Source organism: Cannabis sativa, chromosome 5 (genome assembly GCF_029168945.1).
Source record: "Cannabis sativa cultivar Pink pepper isolate KNU-18-1 chromosome 5, ASM2916894v1, whole genome shotgun sequence".
Taxonomy (NCBI): Eukaryota; Viridiplantae; Streptophyta; class Magnoliopsida; order Rosales; family Cannabaceae; genus Cannabis; species Cannabis sativa.
The window spans coordinates 3,576,314-3,593,669 of record NC_083605.1 but is presented as its reverse complement, the minus strand read 5'-3'; the positions used below and the strand labels follow the sequence as shown (position 1 = coordinate 3,593,669).

Sequence of the window (17,356 nt, the reverse complement as noted above, 5' to 3'; positions counted from 1 at the left end):
TAAATAATGTGAGACATTTAGTTCTAATATATTTGAAGAAGTAATTTTATACATAGTTTTGTTTGTGTAGTTGTTTTTCAAATAAAATAGAAAAAATTCACAAATTTTCAAAAATAGAATGAAAAAAGTCTAATATGTCACCAGGACTTGCTTTGTGTTTTTCGTATATATAAATATAGATATAAAATCCTAAGTATTTATATTTTACACAACTATATTTTAAATAAATAATAAAAAAAATATTTCACATGTATTGTTGTGGTTGCCTCCATTTTTTAGAGATGATCATCAATTTGCATTTTTACACCAATGAGAGTGTGAGACAACAATCTCTAATGAGAATATATATATATATATATATATATATATATATGAATATATAGTAAGGTCAAGAAATTACACAAATATTATGAAAATATCAATGAATCATGTCAATATATATTTGATGAGGAAAAAAAGTATATATAGTAAGACCAAGAAATTACACAAATTTTATGAAAAATGAAAAATAAGAAGCTATCTAATGTTACACTACTCTATATATATGCATACATAACACAAATAAAAATAATATTATTTAAAATTAGTATGTTTAATTTAGAATATGTATTTACAAACATAACTCATGATTTTTTTTTTTTCACAATTATCTTTGAAAGATCTTTTACTACCACCTGGGAGCATATGAGACAAACAATACTAAATAAAAGATTAAAGTACCCAAAATCTTAGAGCTCATTCTATTATCAATTTTTTAAAAAACAATATTAATCTATATTGTATACAGAGAAGGATGAATATGAAAAAGATAATATCTCAACAAAATACTATATGAAATACATAAAATATTATTATCACTATTTATAGAGAACTATTTAGGTTGTGAGTTATAAAAATAAAAAGTCACTATATAAATTATATTTATGAATGATTTGATAGTTTTTTATTATTTATAGGTAATTATTTAGGGTGAGAGTTATCAAAATTGAAAAGACACTATTTTAATATCTTACTATTGAATGATTTAATAATTTATTTATTTGTAAAAAATTAAAAATTCTAAAAAAAATATTGAGATATATAAACTCTCTTGTGCTAAATTTAATAATTAATAATCAATATAAGAGAGACCCATACTATTTTTTAAAAAAATAAACTATCACAATATCTAAGTTTATCCATATAAGTCATCTGTTCAAATAATAATGAAATTAACTTGACTTTTACTAACAAAAATAACACAAAAGAGTGAAGAAGAAAATAAATTAAATGAAACAGTTTGAATTATTGTAAATTCCATTTGTACATCTATTGTGCCTTACTTATAGAAATACATGGCATTTGTCTGAGCATATTATTTTTGTTGAGGAAAAAATAAGAATATAGATAATTCACCATTTCGTTTTTAAAAGGGAATATACTAAAAGTCAATAGAACTACTCAAGGAAATCGATATATGAGTTATACTTAAATTTACAAATCTATCAATAAGAATGGAATACCACTAAAAAATAATTAAGAAAGGGAATTCATTAATAAACAAAATTAAAAAATGAATATGAGAAAAAGGAAGAAAGGAAACCTTGTTGAGATCGTCATTAGAGAGAACACCACGAAGGATATAGACCCCTACATGAGATATTAGCTTGTATTTTTTATTTATGGCTTCTGATAATCAAAAAGGTTTTAGTACTATATATATTCTTTTCAAATTACGTTTTTCTTAGTATTCTTCTATTGATTGTCTTTTTTAATTATATTTATTACTTATTATAATTAATTAAAATTATCACGTAAAAAAATAATTATAATTATTATTAATTGCATGTCTATTTCTTATAAAAAAAAACACTTGTTTTAATTAACTTATACATGTTGGAATAATATTCTTTAAAAATTGACTACCTATACAAACGAAGCCTATAAAAAGATTATACACTATTTTAACAAAAATAAAAATAAAACTATTATTGAGTTTATTATTATATATTTTTATGATACAAAGAGAAGTCTAAAAGACAATAAGCTATTCATTAATTACTATTAATATTAATATGAAACTGTATTACTAATGACAGTAACATTTTGATTTTTTTTTTTCGATTTTAACAAAAAAAAAATTATTATTGGATTTATTATTATTGTTATGATCCTAACAGAAGTCTAAAAGAATATAAGTTATTCCTTAATTACTATTAATATTAAAATGTATTACTAATATTGGCAGTTACATTTTGATTTTTTTTAAGAGTATGGTGCAATTATTATAAGAATGTGAATAGTTTGTTTATTAATATGTTTGTTACACTTGTTATAGTTTGTGTATATATGTATGTTACATTTTTTATATGTAATATATTATTTTTTTTTAATAAATTTATTTTTAATCATATATGGAATGTTTTTGTTTAATGAAAAAAATTAGAAAAAACCCATAAAATTAAAAAATTAGAATCCTAGATATGTAAAAGTAAAATAAAATAATTAAATAAATAATAAAAGTGAACTAAAATAATTGAGCATACTTTGAACAAAAAAAATTATAAAATTGATTTAAAATATTATTTGTATTATTTATTTTTTATTATTATTTGAGATTTGAGATAGATTATTATTACTATTATTGAACTTTTTATTTTTTATACACAAATATGATAAAAATTAAAAAATGTATAGAAAAAATCATTGCTCTCTTAAACCCAACTATATACACTTGTGAAATTGATATAAATATACTACGTTTTTTTATAAGAGAATATATCACATCTTTATTTTTAATAAAGACTAAATAATATTCAATAGTGTGTCTTTTAAATTTTTGTATGAGTATTAATGATGATGATCAAAATTAATAAAAATCTTAAATAAATAGAAAAATAGATAAAACAAAGAATAGGAAATATAGCTCATGCCACATGGCCGCCTCTCTTATACTTTTAATAAATTATAAAAGTTCAAATATGAAATGAAAATCTAAAATAACTACAAAATAGATAAATTAGAAAGAAAAAAGGGGAGTATGTCACGTAAACTCTTGAATGCTTTCCTTTATATATATATTGATATAGATATAGATGATTTATTTATTAAAAAATGATTTTTTTTCAATTTAAAATATTTTACAAAGATTAAAAAATGAAAAAATATGTGTAAATAAATAATATCTGTTATTCACATATTTGATGAAATAAATATAACTTAAAAGTTTAACATTCACAAAGTCTCATGTCACATAAGTATATATAAAAAATATATATTTAAGGTGTCTTATTATTCTAATAAATATCATATATAAATAAATCATTATAGTTTTAACTATTTAAATAAAATTAAAATAAATAATTATAAGAGATTAATTTTTATATGAAAAACAAAATTAAATGATTTTTTTTATAATTATTTATAACCTACATAGATAAAATTAAATAGTTTTGAAACAATGTGGGACTTTTAGTTTGTTTGTGTGGTTTGGTTTTAAAAAAAAATAGGAAAATATGTTAGAAAATAAGAAAAATAGGAAGAAAAAATTATAAAATGACACATAAACTTTTATTGTGCTTTCTTTTGTTAAAATAATTTATATATTTTCTGTCCATATTTTTTTTGAATAAAAGTTAGTGTAAGAATACTTTGTTTATAGTTTAGAAGTATATTAATTATGTAGTTCTTAATTCATGTGAGATTTTCACAAATAATAATAATAATAATAATAATAATAAATTACTAAGAAGTCATATTTCTCAATATCTATAAATATATAAAATAAACTAAATTTACTAAAATTCTTTTTATAGTAAAAATGGATTAAAATATTGTAGGATGCCACCTCATTTTCTTTAGTGTTTTCTTTTATATACATATTGATTTATTTGTTAAAAACTGATTTTTTTTTTTAATTTTAAATATTTTGCAAAGATTGAAAAATGTAAAAATATGTGTAAATAAATAATATCTATCATTTACATATTTGATGAAATATATATAACTTAAAAGTTTAACATTCATAATAGTCTTATATCAAAGAAGTATATATAAAAAAAGATATATTTAAGGTGTCTTATTATACTAATAAATATCATTTATTAATATATTAATATAGTTGTAATTATTAAATAAAATTAAAATAAAGAATTATAAGAAAATAATTTTTATACGAAAAAATAATTAAATGATTTTTTTTATAATTATTTTAAAATTAACAAAGATTGAAAAATGCAAAAATATATTCGGCATTCACTTTAAAAAAATTACAATGGGCAAGATTAAGTTCACCAATCACCCACATAGAAAATAATTACTATATTTTTTATATGAAAAAGTTAATTAAAGATCTTTTTTTATAATTATTTTAAACTTGACAAATATTGAGAAGTACAAAAATATATTTTGTATTCTTTTCAGAAAAAAAAAATTAAAAAATTGAGACTAATTAGGAAAAATAAAAACTTGAGTAAGAAATTAATCAATCACCCATAAAAAAAATAATATTTTTTAGATAAAGGAAAGTATTGTAATAAGAATATTATTTATAACCTACATAGATAAAACCTAAACAGTTTTTAAACAATGTGGGACTTTTAGTTTGTTTGTGTGGTTTAGTTTTCAAACAAAATAAGAAAATGTGTTAGAAATTAAGAAAAATAGGAAGAAAATTTTATAAAATGACACATAAACTCTTCTTGTGCTTTCCTTTATATTATATATAGATTTTTAATTTCTAGAGTTATAGTTGTGATTATATATAGAGTTGAAATATGCTAAATATCAGTTCAAATATTAATATGATTTGTTTTATTATTATTTTATTATATATAAATAATATTTTATTAAATAAAAATAAAAAGTCACCCATAAATTTCTCATAAACCAAGAATTTCAGTTATATAGGCACACTTTATATAGAATAGATATTCCAACCCTAAACCATTTACTCTTAGTTTCACTAAATAAATTTTCTTAGATTTGTGAAGATTAATAATATATAGGCTTGGTAATGCTAATGCTACTTCATCAATTCTTATCATTGTAATCCATCTAAATTAATTGATTAATAATATATATTTTTTAATAATATTGTTACCAATCGAATGCTTTCTTTGTAAATTTCAAGTATTAAAAATGAAATTAATCTCCAATACTCTAGTTTTATGATAATAATATTAAATACATGTTTGTGTTTTTAGATGAGATTAAGATTCTTATTAATTTGCACTATCTATTTATATAAATCTCATTTTATTTTTTGTGTTTTGTAAAAAGTTTAAATAAATGTATAAGAAAAGTTCCACTAGCTCACTTCTTGATGAAAGTTGACTCATGTAGTTCGTTCTCAAAATCAATGAATAAACACACTAGTTTTGTATTTGAAGCCGAGAGATACAAATGGTATTATGTGTATTATATATTTTAATATTAATATGAACTAAATCAACTTTTGCTCTTATTAATTTATTATTAAAAATCTATTATATATAGGCAATTGTCATTTTATTTAAATAAAGATAAAAATTATCTATCTTTGTACTTGACGATAATATGGTGCAATGATGATGATGAGAGTGATGATATTGCTCCGAGTATTGGTTGGGAGGTTAATGTTAACTTCACTTTTGTGACGTTTTGTAACACTTTTGTTTTCTAATTTTATAATTACAAAATGAAAGTAAAATTTTTGTTTTTAAAAATTTTGCTTTTGAAAAACAAAAATGCTTTCTGTAACCACTTTTATTTTTTCAATTTTAAAAACAGAAAACAAAAGTGTGTTCTGTAAAGTTCATCTTCATTTTCATTTTTATTTTTTGATTTTATTTACGTTGGGTCTAGGTCCGGGGTCGGATTTGGGTTCAAGTCAGAGGCCGGGTTCAGCGCCAGGACCCAGGGCCGGCCAGAGGGTGGGGCAGCCGGGACCTCGGCTCCAGGCCCCATAATTTTGGAGGCCCCGAAAAAAATTAAAATTGATATAATTACACATATAAAAAATATATAATATATTAATATTTAGCTTACAAAAATATATGAAAAACACATAGCACAAATGGTAAGTGAATCATTTATTAGTAATGAGGTCAAGGGTTCGATACCTTCCTCAGTTACTTTTTAGACTTAGTTATTTGTAAAAAACTGTATAAAAAATGTCTTTTAGTTATTTGTGATAGGCCTATAACTTAAAGTATTCATATTAGACTATATAAAAAATGATTGAAGTTCTTGATACTATTAATAATATATTTATTATTTATTCTTTTAAAAAAATATATAACTTAAACACATTTTTTTTTTTTTAATGATACTATTAATAATATATTTATTATTATTTTTTAAAAAAATATATAGAATTTAAACACATTTTTTTCAAATGTGTTAAAATATATGGTACTTTAATAGAGATACTCTTAGTAATTAAATATTACTTGATCGAGTTAGCTTACGTTGTAAAAATTATTTATTACATAGAGATAAAGAATTAAAATAAAATTTAATTAAAATTTATTTTAATTTTATAAAAAAAATGCCTCGTTTTAAATTTTACCCTAGGCCTATCATCACCTTAAGACGGCCCTGCTAGTATAGTACTATAACTACACCTAAACCATTAAAAGAAGCATGTGTGAGAAATAGTGTGAAAATAATTTAAGGGAAAAACAATACAGTTATGTCATGGATCCAGGGCCGGCCCTAGGCATAGGCGGGCTAGGCCCGTGCCTAGGGCCCACATTTTTCGGGGGCCCAAAATAAAAAAATAAAAAAAATTATTAGGCTTTTATTTAAGTAAAATTAAGTGTATTATAAACAATAAATATTCATAGCTTAGTTGGTTGAGGTGGAAGCCATAATGTTCAAGGTCATGGGTTCAAATCCCATAATACTCTTTTTTTTATATATTTTTTTTAATGTATTTTTGAGGGCCCAAAATTTATTTCGTCTTGGGCCTATATATTTTCAGGGCCGACCCTGCATGGATCAAATGACAAACATTATTGTTCAATATAAAATATACCTAGCTATACATGTGTAAAATTAAGATTTCTTTTGATGGTTGCTGTTTTCTTTCTTTTTGTAACAATCAGGAATTATCAGCTACTAAATATATATACACATATTTATTATTTATTTTTTTAAAAAATATATAATTTAAACACATTTTTTTTTAATGATACTATTAATAATATATTTATTATTATTTTTTAAAAAAATATATAGAATTTAAACACATTTTTTTTCAAATGTGTTAAAATATATGGTACTTTAATAGAGATACTCTTAGTAATTAAATATTACTTGATCGAGTTAGCTTACGTTGTAAAAATTATTTATTACATAGAGATAAAGAATTAAAATTAACATTGTGTCAAATTTTAATTAAAATTTATTTTAATTTTATAAAAAAAAAGGCCTCGTTTTAAATTTTGCCCTAGGCCTATCATCACCTTAAGACGACCCTGCCAGGACCGTGGGGGGATTTAGGTCCGGGTCAAAGTCCAAGATATTGATTAAGAAAAAAAAATTGTTTAAAAAAATATTGAAAGTGATTTTTTTTTTATTTTTAAAATTTGATTATCAATTAAAAAATTGAAAAGTAAAAACAGTTTTATAGAACATGTTTTTGAAAAATATTTTCACTTTTTCAATTTTAAAAACATAAAACTGATTAAAAAAGTGTTACCAAGCGGCACTTTTGTTTGTCTATAATCAAACAAAAGACAATTACTTGGCATTTCAAGGTAATTAATGATGATGATATATTATTATAATTAAATCTACATTAATTGGTTTTTATTAATTTGTGTAATACATTTTTTTTTTTGTTAATTTGAAATTTGTAGGTGTAAGGCGTTTTCATGAGATGAAGAAAGAATGGGAATTTGAACAAATAATGTCACTCGAAACATTTAAAGATGTGCATAATGGATATGTGGTTAATGACTCGTGTGTATTTGGAGTTGAAGTTTTTACCATAAATCAAACTGCTTCAATCTCTGCAACACTTTCTGTAGTTCAACGTCGATTCATAGATAATCCTATCTTTCGTTGGGAAATTAAAGAATTTTCTAAGATAATGAACAAATATGTCCACAAATCTCAAGTGTTTTCTTATGGAAAAATAGAGTGGTAAGCTCATAAAAATACATACATATGTATAATGTATTGATAGATATTCAAACTAATTAATATTCTTGTTAATTCTTTTAATTTAATTGTTTTTGTTCTACATAGGCATTTAAGTATTGGTCAAAACGGTCAACAAAGCATAGATGGAAAATCATTGGCAATGTTTTTAATAATGGAACATCCAAAAGAATCAACAACTTATGTTGAGTTTTGTCTCCGAGTAATTGATCAACTTAATTCTAAACACAAAGAATTTAAAGGTTATTACTTACATTTGTTTTTCTTAACAATTAATTAATAACCAAATTAGTATATATATCTTTATATATTATATCTAGATTCATGATCATATTTTTTTGATTACAAATTGTGCAGTTAATAAATGTTTTAGTCTTGGCAAAAGTGGTGGCAAAAGTCATGGATGGGGTTGTTTGAGATTAATGTCACTAGAAGATCTTCACAATAATTATGTTGTTAAGGATACTCTAATTCTAGAAGTTGATTTCTCTCTCATGTCACGTACTAAAGTTTCCACATCTTCCAAACCTACAAAAAATTATAAATTTATTACATAATAAGCAAGGCCGGTCCTGAAACAAAGTGGGCTATAGGAAAAAAAAATTGAGCCCTTATGTTAGAAAAAATGTGGTATTTTTCAAAATCGGTAAAAAAAAATGTATAATTTTAAAAGAGGAAAAAAAAAATTTGGGCCCTTGAGCTGGGTGGGCCCTAGGCACAGGCCTAACCCGCTTATGCCCAGGGCCGGGCCTGATAATAAGGCTACCCACCTTAACTTAATTTGCTCTTAATTATTATTATTAATGTTACAATATTTTTGGGATTGACATTTTGTTTTGAAAAGTATTAATTATTATTTGTTAAATGATACTTTTATTTATTTTAAATGGTATGTTGTACACAATCGTCAAAAAATAAATACAAAATAAAGTAAAATATTTTTTTGAATGTCAAATAAATTGAATACGTAGTTAAAAATAATATAATTTTTTGTAACATAAAAATGGTACAAATTAATTAGATAACTTTAAAATGTACATATGACAGCTAACCTATTACATGTCCATTAAGGCTTAAATAAATTTTTAGTTTTTACCTTATCGGACTAAATAATTTTTTCAAACTTAATTTTGGTATGAATTATTTCTTATTCTTATTATCATTTAATGTTTTATTTTTCTATACATATATATTGATTAATTGACAAATCAATCAAAATTTAATAAATATATAGAAACTACTTCAAATATATATATATAAATATAATTAGTATAAATTATATAGAAACGGCTAAAAAAAGGAAAGAAACCTTAATCTATGCCCCAATAAAAGTGTTAAACTGTTAAATATTTATATATTTTTGTTAATAGAGAAGAAAAATATCTGTTACTATTTGGAGCAAACAGTATAAAATTTCCTATCATATCTTACAATATAAAATTCCCTATCATATTTTACAAAGATAATATCATAATGAAAACTACTATTCATCATGCACCTAGATATTTATATATATCTTAATCTTTTAGTATTATTCTAAAAATATATAATTTTAAAACGGAAAATATCCCATGAAGAATTATTTGCTTAAAGATATTGTGTCAATTTAAATAATAAATTACTTATATTTAAAAATAAATGCCCCCAATTTTATTTCCTAAACGATTATATCTATTTTTTATTAATAGAATATTTTTTATTAATTTTATAATATTATTATATATATTTAAAAATAAAAATTAGGAAGATATTTTACATAAATAAATTTAAATTTAAATTTATAATACTTAAAATATTATAAATATTTTTAATCATATTTTTAAATTTATTTATTTAACTTTTAATTAAAATAAAAAAAAATTATGTAAATATTTTATGTATAAAAAAATAATATAAGCTCATTTTCATATAAACTTAAAAACATTTAAAAATATGCATATTTCTTTGAACAAAAACCAAAATATGACTCAAAACTAAGATTATTGTTTTAAGCCATTAATTAATTAATTTACTTGCAAATAAATGACTCAAAAAATACATATATTTATAAATATAATTATTGTGTCTTCTTTGATCTCAGACACACTTCCTTATAATCTACCTAAGCTACTAAAGTAAAGTAATTAAACATAAAGTAAAGTAAATTATATTAAATAATATCTTAGATAATTATTCATATTTATACAATATCATTTTGCCTCTCTAACTTACAAAACACACAAAAACCATAGAAAATAACTCTAATAAAAAAAAATACATACATACATATTCCTCTATTAATTTTCAATATAAATACATACATAACATATACAATACAAAATAAAAAAAAAATGGATAATGAATAAATATGAAAAGAAAAGAAGAATTTCCAACATCCAATCAATTTAACCAAGAATTAATGTTAACTCTACATTAATTCTTCTTATTCACTTTTGGTCTTGGAAGAAGATGAAGACTCTTCATTCTCATGCTCATGTTCATGCTCATTGTCATTTGGGATACAAGATGACCAATAAAGCGGGACAACGGTGCAAATCGCCTGTACTATAAGGGCTTTCGGTAGCCCTGAAAATTCATTAGCAGGGCTCATCCCAACACAAGCTGCAAGCGCAACTCCAAGATAGCCACTCACTATCATAGCCAAAGCTATAGCCGACATCACAAACGCCATCAAAGACCCCTCGCAGCCTGCAGGGCACAACCTCGCTATCACTACGCTAAAAGGTAGTATCTTGAAGAAGAAAAGCACCTCCAAAAGCCCCGAGAATATAACTACATACACCCCGTCGGGGACTCCAATACTTCTGTACACCCCTTTCACAAACAACACATCTGATACCATGAACAATGCCATCACCACTTGAAGCCCTGCTATTATTTTCCTTGATGATGCAACTCGCTTGAGAGGGCCATTGTAGACTAGGCTCCATACAAGCATTCCTACTTGTCCAAACACTTTGGAGATTCCCAACACTGATGAGTCAATCTTTAGATGTTCGGTTTGATAAAAGAACATTGTGCCTGTCAATGCAGGAATTGCTGCATATGACAATGCAAACCATGTGATTGACCGTGCAATTGCTGGCTTTTTCAACGCGATTTGTAGCTGCGAAAGTTGCTTTCTAACCCCATTATCGGATACCCTCTTGGGAAGGTTGAGTGAACTCTCTTTTACCATGATGGTGAGAAAGAGTTGGAGAGATGCAAGAAGGCCAAAAAGGAGGAACATCTTTTGTGGGGAGACTCGGTTGATGATGAGACCACCGAGGAGATTCCCTAGGACTCCTCCTGCAGATGAAGCTATCCACACAAATGATTGGAGCTCACCCGAGGAAGAGCCTAACTCAGCTACAATGGCATCATTTGCAACCTCAGCTATTGAAGCCCCGAGATTACTAAGTAAGAGAGATAAGGCCATGGTGAATATTGTAATGCTCGAGGGAGAGAGAATCGCTAACGCCAGCCATGAAAGTGCTTGTAAGAAAGCTGTAACAACAGAGTTTGAATCAGAAAAAAGCACACCCTTTAAGTGTTTCTAAATCAATCCAAGTAGAATAACATAAACAACACAATCTTTCAACAAAATCTGCAACTTCATGGTGTCGTATAATCAATGGCTACCTTGGCCAATTAATTAAAAGATTACAAATCTCCCTAAGAAGAAAAATAAGTTCCTCTCCAATAACTTCAACTACAACTTTCAACTGCTTATTCGGGTTTAGCTTCGAGTCTAAGAAGATTGACAAATTTCAATTGCAGACATCATCAACTCCCTCTTCTCGGTTATGACAAACTCAACTTTCACTATATAATCCTCTCTAAGTAGTGATAATCACTTCAACATCAGAAACTCAAAGTAGGCAGCTGTAGGAAGCAACTCGAACCGGGTTGTCTCTCCTGTCCTTAAAGTTTGTTGGAAAGTTCCTTCTCACAAAACACAGACACACACAACCTCAACAACCCACAACTCACTCTCTCATCACTTAGTCAAAACACACACACACACACACACACACACATATATATATACAACTATACAATATCAATATATGAGTTTTATGGTACTTAAAAATATATACTCAAACAACCTTAAAAAACCCAATACTGCAAATTTGCAATTGAACAAATTTATGGCCATTAGCAAACATATAGTTCACTGCAAATACATTGAACTCAGATTGTTCACTGCTAAAGTTATGGACTGCATACACAACACATAAATGAGTTCTATTGAGAAAAAAACACCCCCTTTTGATAAATGATTGATAACATAAAAATCTATAAGATTAGAAAAGAAAAAAAGGATAAAGCTTTTGACTTTTTGAATGTTAAATAATAATATATAAATATACATATATATTTAGTACCTCCAAAGGCGATGTAAGGAATACGATGCTGGCCAGAGAAGTAGAGAGCATCTGAGAGGACACCATAGAGAGGTTTAGCCACCATGGGAAGATTGGCTGAGCTTAGAAGTAGCTGAATGGTGGAGGGATCCACTCCAATCCCATCTTTGAGGAAGAAAATCACAGCCATCCATGGCATGCATCTGAATCCCTGTACCCAATAACCAATACCCAGAATCCTCTTCTGGGTCACCTCTGGTTTTGAATCTGAACCAACCATTTCATCCCCTTTGGAGGAAAACAAAGAAAGTTTCAAGCTTTAACTGTTGGAGAACTATTCTCTCTCTCTTGTACTTTCCTTTTATGTCTTCTTCTTATAATTTTGACTGACTGAGACACATGACACGTGTCATGCTCTTTCCAAATTAAAATCTCAACTTTATTATAATAGTCGGTGAGACTTATATTTAATGATATATAAGAAAATTGAGTCTAATTTGTTTGACCATTTTGCTAAATGTGATTTATTGTTTTCTTCTACTAGTTTCTAATTTGTAACTATTTGAAGCAAAAGCAATGCATCAAAGCTTTTCAGCAGCAGCAAGCAAACACTAGGGGTCCCAAATTCCTTTTCTTCCAGATTCTGATAAGGATAACTGTAGTGTGGGGGACCAAAGTTAGAAGAACATTTTCATGATTGATGACAGATTGTATTTACATCAAACCAGTTACTCTTAATGGGATTGCCTTTATAATTACAATGCAAAAGTATATGAATAAGTTGTTACTTGTTACATTTAACTACCACATGACTCTACAATACAGCTATACAATACCCATTTAGTCATCTCACTTCAAGCACACTTGGGTCTTCTTCGGGTCGGGTCGGGTACCATATTGGAAGAAGTCCAATGAGGGGGGGACAAATGGTTCATGTTGATCTTCTCACAAAAAGCCTTAATAATATTTCCACTCCAAAGTTTTAGGCAGAAGAAGAAGAAGAAGCCTTATTCACTCCTGTAAAATCATTTTCAGTGTCTCTGTCAAAATGCAAAGCAAATTAACACAGCTCATTTTCAGTTTCCTTCCTTTGGCTACAAATAACAGCAACAATAACTAACCAAAGAAAAGTAATAGAGAAGCATCACATACCAGCCTTGGTGAAACTCCTGTGGATTTACTTGTAGTGCTTGTATGAAACTCTTCATACACATGTCCATTTTTAAGATTTATAAGTGAAAATGACATCTTGTCAAGTCTATTGTATCTTCTAAAGCATAGAGTATTAGATACAATTTTTACTATAGTGTAAGATGAATTCTGTGGATGATTATGATATGATATGGTTGAACTTGAAGCTTTGATTCATTATAAATAACAGAAAAAAGATAAATAAAACTGTTGGATTAATTAATGGAGTAGATAATAATTTCTTACAAAATTGAAGGGGTTACAAAGTAATAATTATTCTAATTACTTGTAATATAATATTTATTGTAATAACAATTTAAAGCTACCCAATTGATGAATAACTCTCTCTAAGAACCAGAAATCAACTCTTTCAATGAAGTGAAAGGTGAGCTATATCCATGGACAACAGTGTCTCTCCATAGAGCCATTCCTGTTAATAAAATAAAAAGCCAATCAGAATATCACTTTAACAAATATAATCTTACATGTTCTTTCGGGTTTTGCATCGATTAAGAGAGACAAACCTATCCACAATACGAAACCAGCGGTTGCTGCCAAGAAGAATTCCTTGCTGATACTATTGAACCTGAAGAAAAGCACAAGGTCTCATCACTTAAGCTTATCGAAAATTCATAGGATTAGGAAAACACTGTTGTAAATGAACCGAAAAAACATTACAGAGCAACTTACCAGTACAAGCAGGCTAGATTTCCATATCCGTAAAAGAATGAAGCCCAAGAAGAACCGAGAAACCTGTAATCATATCAAAACTTTAGCTTTTTTTCTATATTTTTTGTTTTGTCATAATTTTTTCTTTCAAATTGGGTACATTTTAGTTGTGGCATATTTAGCTTTTATACTACAATTTTAATCTGAAGATATCTTAATGTAATATTAACAAATGGTGTTGGGTTATGTACTCATTTTGTGAACTTTAGGCATTTGGTAGTAAGAACCGAGGGTGGTACGTTTGGTTAGGAGGAATGAAAACACAACAATAGAAATGACACTATAAACTAAATAAGATAACTAATGACACATTGACACCTACCACAACAAATGTGTTTACTAGCATAGAGCTTACAGATTGATGAGGGAAACAATGAGATTGAAAAGAAAATGCTTTACCACATGAAATCGCGAGTTAAAAGCGCACGGGGAATCATGAGTCCATTGCCAATCATTGCAAGCAACATAGAAACAGGTGATAAGCCTTTAATATTGTCAGGATTGAGGAAATTTGTCCACTGAAAAGCCAAAGAAATCAAACACCATCAAGGTTACATACAAAAGTGAAGTTGGTTCGAGTTGAGCAGACTATTACCATTTGTGATACCGGCATCCACATGAAGAGGAGTGTAGCCGTCCATCCAGATATAGCTCCAACAAATTTAGTACCTTTCTCAGATAGTTTACCTAGTCGTGCCTGAGAAATATCATAAAGCATTATCTTTGTACTCTAATTCAACTAAACAAACAAAACCCATAACATATCTAAGAACAAAGTTTAAAGCTTTACCATAACAACAGCTGCAACAGCTACAACAAACGATAGAGCACCGGGCAATATAGTGTTTGGTAAATAAGGAACAAATGTGGACCACATAACCTGCATTTTTTTCAAAATCGAAACATAATCAACTTGAATTCAACACAGCTATTCAAAATCTTACCAAAAGACTGGATTTTTAATCTCATTGAATTCAACACAGCTATTCGAAATCTTAGTTAAAGACTGGAATTTTAATCAACTTAAATTCAACAAAGCTATTCGAAACCTTAGTGAAAGACTCTGGGTTTTTAGTCCAATTGAATTCAGGTCTAAATCAAACTCAAATACTCAAAAATCCAAATAATTCGAATTTAAATTCAAACTCCTAAATAGAATCCAAACATAATCAACTTGAATTCAATACAGCTATTCGAATTCTTAGTTAAAGACTGGCCAGTCTTTTTAATCTCATTGAATTCAACAAAGCTACTCGAAATCTTAGTAAAAGACTAAATTTTTAATCTCATTGAATTCAAGTCTGAATCAAACTAACTCAAATACTCAAAATCAAAACAATTCGAATTTAAATTCAAACTCCTAAATAGAATGGAAACACAATCAACTCGAATTTAACACAGCTATTCGAAATCTTAGTAAAAGACTGGATTTTTAATCTCATCTCTTTTCTTTCTCAGATTTGCATAATCAAACTCAAATACTCTAAAAATCCAAACAATTAGAATTCAAATTTCAAATCCCTAACCTGTGGCAAAGCTGATAAACCACCAACTGTAATAACATCCTCCCAAAATCTCCACACCGAATCATTAAGCAAATAGAAGTAATTCAAGAAATTAACAGCCAAACCCGTTACAACGAGTACTGTGGTAGCAACGAAGTAAGGAAAAGGCATAGCATCGGCCATTGCAAGCTGACCAAAGACAATGAATTGTGAGATTACACCTAGGGTTTGAACAACAATGACTTCCTTCTCTCTCTTTTTGGAGAAGTAAGAAAGCAATGAGAGGTTTCCTAGTAACCCAGTGAGCATTCCGAGCCAGGGGACAGCTAAAAGAGCGGACTTGTTACCGGCGATGAGATTACGAGCGTTGAGGATGATTTGGGGAAGTTGGAGAAGGAGAAAGGGAATGTTTGCAGCGGCGGAGAAGTTGGCTGTTAAGGAATCCCATTGGGTTAGAGAGTTTGGGTGTGGAACTTCGGAATTAAGAGAAGAATGAAGACGATGATGATGATGATGATGATGATGATGATGAAGAGTGTTGTGATTGAGATTGAGTTTTTGATTGAGATTGACTGGAGTTGAGGAAAAAGGTTGAGTCTTTAGAGAGAGATGACGATGGTGAAGATGGTGATGATGATGGGTTTTGGTGGTGAAGGTGATTGGAGCGTAACAATGGGAGAAAAGGGTGGAAGATTTCGCCATTTTTTCCGGTCTGCAACTTCTCCGGTGAGGTTAGCTCCGGCACCGGTGGAGAGTGTGTGAGTGTGATATTTTATAGTCTTTTCTTTTCTTTTTTTGATTTTGATTTTGATTTGAGTAAGTGTACATGTGGATCTAAAAGGGGATCTTTTAAAAGGGTGACACGTGGCATGGAAGTAAAGTATGTATTGATATTTTGTTCAATTATTATTATGATATTTTTGGGGTTTGATTTCAAGATCCAAGGTTGAATAGGAATACTCAAATAGATCCACTATTTATGCAATATTTCTATTTTAAGACACTATCTAGTGAAGAGTGGAAGGAAGTAGTACTCTTCTAAGAGTAACACCAATAATACCTCAAATTTGAGGTTGTAGTATAAATATTACTTTAAGGGCTCGTTTGGTACGTTATTGTAATGTAACTATTGTGTTAAATTGTGTTGCATTATATTAGTATTATTTAATACAATACAATGTTTGGTATTTACTTGTATTAATTGATTGTATAAAATTATAATATATTTTTAATACACTCGATCCCAATACCAACTACGGGTCCCTGTCCGCGTCCGGGACCGGGTCCGAAATTCGGGGTCTTGGTTCGGGTCTAGGTCGGAGATTGGTGTTGACTCCAAATTCTTTGTAAATATTATAATAAAAGTTAATACGGATCATTTATTATGAATTAAATAATACAATATATATTGTATTAAAAAATTTAGTTGTAATAATTAATACAATACATTGCTTAATC

General features: G+C 27.3%; 3 protein-coding genes across 3 annotated transcripts; 1 reads left to right on the top strand and 2 right to left on the bottom strand.

Annotated features, from left to right (window-relative positions):
- The first annotated feature begins 7,873 nt into the window (after positions 1-7,873).
- On the top strand, positions 7,874-8,544 carry LOC133038087 (uncharacterized). The gene is made up of 3 exons (XM_061116133.1): positions 7,874-8,109; positions 8,215-8,329; positions 8,485-8,544. The coding sequence occupies exons 1-3, from the start codon at positions 7,874-7,876 to the stop codon at positions 8,542-8,544; spliced, it is 411 nt and encodes a 136-aa protein (XP_060972116.1).
- Positions 8,545-10,257: 1,713 nt separating this feature from the next.
- On the bottom strand, positions 10,258-13,028 carry LOC115716706 (probable folate-biopterin transporter 7). The gene is made up of 2 exons (XM_030645575.2): positions 12,495-13,028; positions 10,258-11,613 (listed from the first exon to the last, which is right to left on the bottom strand). The coding sequence occupies exons 1-2, from the start codon at positions 12,751-12,753 to the stop codon at positions 10,550-10,552; spliced, it is 1,323 nt and encodes a 440-aa protein (XP_030501435.2). The 5' UTR covers positions 12,754-13,028; the 3' UTR covers positions 10,258-10,549.
- Positions 13,029-13,862: 834 nt separating this feature from the next.
- On the bottom strand, positions 13,863-16,728 carry LOC133028939 (maltose excess protein 1-like, chloroplastic). Its single transcript, XM_061116039.1, has 7 exons — positions 15,920-16,728; positions 15,184-15,273; positions 14,989-15,090; positions 14,793-14,911; positions 14,355-14,417; positions 14,189-14,250; positions 13,863-14,094 (listed from the first exon to the last, which is right to left on the bottom strand). The coding sequence occupies exons 1-7, from the start codon at positions 16,598-16,600 to the stop codon at positions 14,012-14,014; spliced, it is 1,200 nt and encodes a 399-aa protein (XP_060972022.1). The 5' UTR covers positions 16,601-16,728; the 3' UTR covers positions 13,863-14,011.
- Positions 16,729-17,356: the final 628 nt, after the last annotated feature.